The sequence below is a fragment of the Schistocerca serialis genome, chromosome 2 (assembly GCF_023864345.2).
Source record: "Schistocerca serialis cubense isolate TAMUIC-IGC-003099 chromosome 2, iqSchSeri2.2, whole genome shotgun sequence".
Lineage (NCBI taxonomy): Eukaryota > Metazoa > Arthropoda > Insecta > Orthoptera > Acrididae > Schistocerca > Schistocerca serialis.
The window spans coordinates 1,038,297,493-1,038,305,414 of NC_064639.1; the positions used below are offsets into that span (position 1 = coordinate 1,038,297,493).

The 7,922-nt window shown below is 39.8% G+C and overlaps 1 protein-coding gene across 1 annotated transcript; it reads right to left on the reverse strand.

Annotated features, from left to right (window-relative positions):
• Window positions 1-333: 333 nt before the first annotated feature.
• On the reverse strand, window positions 334-2,516 carry LOC126456610 (uncharacterized). The gene is made up of 4 exons (XM_050092354.1): window positions 1,926-2,516; window positions 1,680-1,851; window positions 717-850; window positions 334-366 (listed from the first exon to the last, which is right to left on the reverse strand). The coding sequence occupies exons 1-4, from the start codon at window positions 2,457-2,459 to the stop codon at window positions 334-336; spliced, it is 873 nt and encodes a 290-aa protein (XP_049948311.1). The 5' UTR covers window positions 2,460-2,516.
• Between the last annotated feature and the right edge of the window lie 5,406 nt (window positions 2,517-7,922).

Consider the following 7,922-nt stretch of genomic DNA (forward strand, 5'->3'; position numbering starts at 1 on the left):
TTCATTTTAGGAGTATTTGTAGTGTCTAGGTCTTCAGCATCTTGACTCTGCATGTGGTATTCCCCTTAATATAGAAATACAAGAATAAAATTACATTTTGCAATGTGTGTGGAACTCAACTAAACAAATTGTAATTTAAACTCATAATGTGTATTGCCTTACTCCACAAATGAATATTTTATTTTGCAGAACAGTTTTCAACATAAAATCTTTACAAATTTTCCTTCAGTTCCCCTGAAAGTATTATTTAGGCCAAACCAGATACTCCTAAAAATATTTGGCTACTTTTGCAAACCCAAGTAACAGAAAATGGTTTACAAACAATAATTAATATCACTTGGAAGGATTGAAATCAAAAAGTTTAGTCTAAAATAAAAATGAACTGTATGCATTACAAAATTTCTATCTCAAAAATTGTCGCCCAGAAAGCACAAGAAAGAAATTTGCGCTCAAACTCATAGTTTCCCGTTCAATGTTCTACTGTATTTTCAATGTGTCTGCTGATAAGTGTTTGAATTAATTATGACGAGATCGTTAAGTCTGTCTGCATTAAGATGTGATCGTTTTTCACTAATTAGGTTTCCAGCGCAACTAAAAATTCTCTCACTAGACGCATTAGTGGCTGGTATATTTAATATTTTTCTTGCCACACACGCAAGTCGAGGAAGTCGTTGGGAGTTATTTTTCCACCACTGTAGAATATCTCCCTCGTTCACACAGTGTTCTTGCAAGTATCTGCTGACTTCATCATGTAGGAGAGGAGGCTCTTCTGCCCAGTCCTCAAATTTCGCCATTTTGTACGGCCCTGGATTTGTTTCTTGGTTGCTGTGATTGGGCACTTGTACTGAAACTGTACAGGTTCCAATTAGTATTTGCAGAATAATGTGAAGATCGTACTACACATAGTTGAAATTATAATAGGTTTTAGATGATGCTATCATTTATCGCCCTGTAAAGTCACCAGAAGATCAAAACTAACTGCAGGACGATTTAAATAAGGTATATATTTTTGGTGTGAAAATTAGCAGTTGGCAATAAATAATGACAAGAGCGAGGTTATCCCTGTGTGTACTAAACTAAGTCCGTTAAACTTCGTTTACAAGATCAACCAGTCAAATCTAAAGGCTGTAGATTCTACTTAATACCTCTGATTACAATTACGACCTACTTAAATAGGAATGGACACACAGAAAACGCTGTAGGCGTTTTAATGACAAAACACTCTTTTGGAGCGTTGCTACGAAGTTGGAGAGCCTTACTATTGACGGAAGAGGTCGAAAGAGTCTAAATAAGGGCAGCTGGTTTGGTATGATCGTAAAACAGGGGAAAGAGTGTCGCGGAAATTACACAAGAGTTGGGGTGGTAATCATTTCAACAATGGCGTTTTTTGACGTGGCGCGATCTATATATGAAATTTCGATCACCAACTTACACCTCCGAATTCGAAGAGATATTGTTGAGTCCCATATACATTGGAAGAAATGATCATCAGAATAAAATACAAAAAAACAGCGCTCAGACGGAGAGCTGTAGGTGTTCTATCCCGCGCGAAATTCGAGAAAAGGAGACAAATAAGTTGAAAGTGGTTCGATGAACCTTCAACTAAGCACTTGCGTGTGTCTTGCAGAGTAACCATGTACATGTAGATGAAGAATATATGCATTATCTTAGGAGCTTACCTTCAGCACACATCTGTCGTGCTGCTTGGTAAATTTCAATTTTTTCATCCTCGGTTAACTTTCTTAATGTGTGGTAGTTAGCCACCATAAACGTTGCAATTTTATGCAACATACTAACGCACATTTTCTGTTCTAGGAAGGCATCAGCGGCTTGTTTCAAAGGTTTCATGTCCTGAAAATACATTTTCTCAACATACATATCTCACAAGTGGTTCTATAATATTCAGATAGAATAAAATTACAAACCTCTTCATCGTTATCCCGTACGGTACAGTGAGTTTTTAAGGCATAAAACCACGGTAGAACTAAATGTAGGGTTGGATCCTTGTCACTCTCTAGATCAACTGTGGCTTCTTTAAACGGCTTAAGAAATTCTATAAGCTGGCCAGTTATATGGTGGTCATAACCCAGCATCTTATCAGAGGCACCTTCATTATGTAAAACAGCCTTCACTGAATCAATCTGAGAATGGACTGATACAAGCATGTCAAAATAACTATTCCAACGAGTTGAAACCCACTGCTTTAAAGATGAGTTCAGTCTCACACAGAGACCTCTTCTCTTGAAGTACGAAACCGTAGCCCGCACTGTATTAAGAATGGCTAATATATTTGGAACATTTTCTTTCAAAAACTGTTCGCTCAGAACATGTTTCAAGACTGTGTTTATACTATGAGCCATGCATGGAAGACGCTGATATACTTCGAGAGCTTTGACAATGTTAGTGCCCTGGTCTGTGACAAACGTAATTTTGGCAATGTCTTCACGAGAAACACCCATAGTTTCTAAGCCATCTTCCAACTCGTTTCGAATATTCGAGCCAGTTTTTGGGCAGTCAGGAAACGCAGAGCACATTAGTACATATTTATTCAAACGCCAGTCTGAATTTATGTAATGCATCGTCACGGACATGTAATGCACCCCTTTGTAATTGTCTGTCCGTAGATCAATTGTACTGGCACATATACCAGAACGAATCGCATGCACTATATCTGGGAGCATTTTGCTGCGCACTTTATCAGCTAAGGTTTGAACTTTCCTAGCTACTGTCACTCGGGAAGGCATAACATTTTTAATATCAACTGAGCCATATTTTTTACCTATGTCGATCAGTGTCTGCCCTAAATTAAGAAATCCTTCTCCCTCTATACTGCTAAATGGTCTCAGGTCCTTAGCACACATTTCGACTCACCTTTCGGCCACTAAATCTTTGTCCTCTTTCAAGATATTTACGGAGTGAGGGAACTGCTTGTCAAATTTGCACACATGTCGTAACATACTCGAGGTTCCCGAATAAGTACTTAAGAGCTTTTTACATAGTTTGCATTGAGACACACCTACCGATTTATTTGAAGCGGCCTCATAAACACACGAAAACGTTTCCCATGCGGCACTTGTGCTCTGTTTCGTTACCAGCATGTATTCGCCAGTTGTCAATTTTTTTTCAATCTCACTAAAGTTCGACCTATTCATTGTGCTGCCTCCACCGTTGCGATAAATGAACTGCAGGCTAACTACCTGGCTACTCTAGTCACGGTAGCTTGACAGCGCAACCTGTTGTCAGGCGCAGCAAGCTGAGCGGGTCCCGTGAAGCTTGGCAGGCTTGCGGGAACCCAGGTAGCCCGGGCTTGCGGGAGCCCGTATCGCCCGCATTGCCCACTATGCCTCAGTACACGCGCACTCTTGTGTTTACGTCGCGGCAGGCTGACCTGCATGAATGGTTGCAGAGGTGCTAGGGGCAAGCAGGCTGCAAGGGGAATTTGTACGCCTCTGGATCCTACAGTCGAATTATTCAAGCATTGGCATGCTTATTATTAAGTAACACAGTTTCCAATATGGTAAAATACGAATAATAAATGCAAATTATTAAGTAACACTTTCCAATATGGTAAAATAAGAATAACAAATGAAAAAGGATCGGATTCATGTGAATAGAACATTTGTAGGCGACAACAAAGATTTAAACTGTATGTACTGATTTATTTTACCAAACACCAAAAATAAATGGTGCTCCTCCTGAGGGCCCCAGTCTCAAAGACTGCAGGTCAAACACAAGACAATGGTTAACACAGAAACCGTAGATATTTTAGTTATAAATTGTCGTACCTGTGTTGGCAAAGAACTAGAGCTCCAAGTGATAGTAGAAAGCACTAAAGTTCAAGGTACTGAAAGGTAGCTAAAGCCGGAGTAAGTTCAGCTGAAAGCTTTGCTAAGTATGTAACGATGTGCACAAAGGATGGCGTGTTTGTGCTGTTATAAGTAGTTTATCTTATTGTACAAGCAGCTAGTTCATGTAAGTTAGTATGGGTAGAGGCTATCCTTGACAACCCGATTAAATTAATAACTGGTTTCTTTTACCGATCATCTGATTCAGATGATATAGTTGCTGAAAGGTTCAAAGATAATTTGAGTGACTTTTCAAATAGATACCCTACTCATATAATTATACTTGGTGGTGAGTTCAATCTACACTAGATATTTTAATTAAAACACGTGTTTAATGTAGGCAGTAGGCATAGAACATCGTCCGGTATTGAAGTAAATGCTTTCTCCGAAAGTTATTTTGAACAAATAGTTCAGGAGCCCACCATAAATGTAAATGGTTGAGAAAACATTCTTGACCTCTTAGCTACAAATAATCCTGAACAAATACGGAGCAACATGACGGATACGGGGATTAGTGACGAAATACTATACCATTCAAATTCACCAAAAATAGAAGCAAAATATATCTCTTTAAAAATCAGATAAAAATTCGCTTGGCGCCTTCCTAAGGATCATTATCCATTCCTTCCAAACTAAATATGCAAGCGTAAGCCATTTCTGGCTTAAATTAACAAAAAGTATCAGTGGCAATTGAGTGATCTATTAAATTCTCAAAATTAAGAAATCAAAGTTGAAAATTACATCCGTTAAATTAAGGAGAAAAATATGGGTAAGTTATCTTCACGCCTTCCGTCATTTGTATCACAGCAACGAATTTCCATTACCTTCTTTACTACATGTGCATGTACTGTAGGTGCAACCACAATGGAGGGGTACCCGCTGAGAGGCCAGACAAACGTGTGGTTCCTGAAGTGGGGCAGCAGCATTTTCAGTAGTTTCAGTCTAAATGATTGACTGCTCTGGCTTTGTAACATCAACCAAAGTGCCTTGCTGTGCTGGTACTGCGATCGACTGAGAGCAAGGGTAAACTACAGCTGCTATTTTTCCAGAGGGCATGCAGCTCTACTGTACGGTTAAATGATGATGGGACACTCTTGGGTAAAGTATTCTGGAGGTAAAACAGTCCTCCATTCGCATCTCCAGACGGGGAATACTCAGGAGGATGTCGTCACCAGGAAAAATAGAAATGGCATTCTATGGGTCGGAGCGTTGAATGTTGGACCCTTTAAGGGGAGCCGGAGGTGGTCAAATCCAAAAAATTTTGGTTTTGTTTTGCTATCAAAAATAAATTGTAGCATTCCTGTTTAATGAAAACTTTGAATTATTGTTCCACTCACCCTAGGAGCGGAGTCACTACCATCTTCTCGCACGCCTGCAGAGGAAATGGGAGGGCCACTGAATGCATGTAACACCCTCTCGTGACTTCTTGGCGAAGCACTTAGCATTTTCTCGGTGTGAAGTTGAATATTCCCTTATGTAGCCCATACAGCGAATGTGCAAGGGTTGGCTCCAGTGCTTACTGTCACAAATGAGGCGCTAAGAGCACCGAACATCGTCTCTTTGTTATTGATTGTTTCGAATTACTTCAGTGTTGCGCCTGTTGTTAGTAATACTCTGCTTCTTGTGTAAAGCGTTCTTCTGGTTACGACGCCGCGTCTTATTAACCGTGTACACAAGAAGAGGAAGAACTTAGGAAAAAGAAAATTAACTCTAATACCAAGTTTGATGCTGTAATTACGGAAACAATGCGTTCTTCTGCTAAGCAACACATGGTTGGCCATATCCCTGAGACAGCTTGTAGCAAGGATGACTGGTGGAAGTGACAGATTTTGTGAATATGTAAGTGACAGTGATAATATTGGCGGTGCTGAATATTGGACTGTTATCCTCTGTGCTGAAAGAAAGTGTTCTGTGCAAAATTTGTTCAAGTGTAGGAGTGAGACTAGAGATAACAAAGCACTTTGGTTTAGCTTGCGAGATGAAGATAATCTGTACATCTTGCAAGTATGAAGTGACTTTCTAATATTCACAAGCCAGACTCTTTGGTGGAAATGGGCGATCTAGAATGTTTGATCTGAATGTTCAACTTGTATATGGTCTTCGATTCATCGGAAAAGGATCTGCTGCTGGTAAACTGTTTTGTGGTATTATGAACTTGCCATTGCCTCCAAGCAAGTTTGGGTACTACTGCGAACAGGTGGGAACCTCTGTTGAAGATGTGGCTTTGAAAACCATGAAGGAAGCAGTGGAGGAATCTACAGAAATGAACGGTGGTTCTAGGGACTTGATAGTGGCATGGGATGGTTCCTGGCAAAAGAGGGGTCATAAATCCCTGAACGAGGTCGTAACTGCTACTTGTGGTGACAGTGCGAAAGCGATAGATGTTGAAATATTGTCAAAACGTTATAGGTGCAAAAATAAAATCAAATGAGAGCACAAAGGTACCTGTGAGGCAAATTTTAGTGGATCAAGTGAAGCAATGGAAGTGGAAGGAGTGAAACAAATTTTTGAACATTCAGTTCCCAGATACAATGTTAGGTACAAATACTACCTTGGGTATGGTGACTCCAAAGGTTTCAAGACTATGGAGGAACTTAAACCATATGGAAATGAATTTGAAGTTGAGAAGTTGGAATACATTGGGCATGTGCAAAATCATATGGGTGCACAGCTTCGAAGGCTCAAACAAACTTTGGGTTCAAGTAAGCTCTGTGATGGAAAGTCAATAGGAGGGAGAGGCAGGCTTACTGATGAGGTGATTGAACGTCTACAGAGATACTATGGGTATGCAATAAGGCAAAAAACTAGTAATGCTAGTGACATGCGAAAAGCGGTGTGAGCATTGTTCCTTCATACTGCCTCTTCCTATGAAGGACAGCACAGCCTGTAACCAAAAGATTCGTGATGGAAATATGATGCCGAAAAGGACTATGATCACAAGCATGGTTTACTAGCAGCTCTGACAAACGCAATATATTCAAATTTTCACGACTTAGCACAGCCAGAATTGTTACATAAATGTCTACACGGAAAAACGCAGAGCGTTAACAATTTAATTTGAACAGTGATTCCTAAAATGGTGTTTGTAAGCATAAAAACACTGCACTTTGGAATTTATGATGCAATAGCAACCTAAAACCAAGGGAACAGTGCGATGTGTGAAGTATTGAAGGCGTTAGGTTAAAAAATGGTTCAAATGGCTCTGAGCACTATGCGACTTAACTTCTGAGGTCATCAGTCGCCTAGAACTTAGAACTAATCAAACCTAACTAACCTAAGGACATCACACACATCCATGCCCGAGAAGGACTCAAACCTGCGACCGTAGCAGTCGCTCAGTTCCAGACTGTAGCGCCTAGAACTGCACGGCCACTCCTGCCGGCGAAGGCGTTAGGATTTACAGCTGGGGTGAACACTGTACAAACACTAAGAAATATTGACAGAGAGAGGATAGGAGGAGCAGAAAGAAGAGAAAGGGATATGAAATATGATGAAACAACAGGCCAGAAAAGAATACCAAAAAGGAAGCCTTTGGAGGATGAAGAAGAAGACCCAGATAATTCGTCCTATAGTGCAGGAATGTATTGAGAAACTTCGACACCATTTCCCATAAATTAGAATTTTTCCAATTTAAGGAACATTTTCTCAAAATCCACTCAAACTAGGGAGATGAAATTTTCATGCAGCATTCCTAGCGGTCAAACTTGCATTGTAACACAGCCGCCTGGCAGTATGTTCAGTAGTTTCATTTCGATTTGATTAAATAAAGCAACTTTCTGTAAAAAAGTTGGGTCCTTAATGAAAAGAATTATTGAAAGGAAACTAGAAATGATACTCCAATATCCCTCCATCATAACCGCAATACTAAACCACTCTATATGTTGAAAAAATTTCAAGCTTTTCTATTTCGTAATTATTCATAAATGTTGCACAAACTTAGTGATTTTAAAATGAGCAGCATAGGTACCTCCGACTCCCATTAATCAGGCAGGTAGGTCTTTAAATTTAAAAACGAAAATGGGTAGGCTGAAATTAAATACAGTGCAAATTAGTGAAGTTCGATAGCAGGAGGAACAC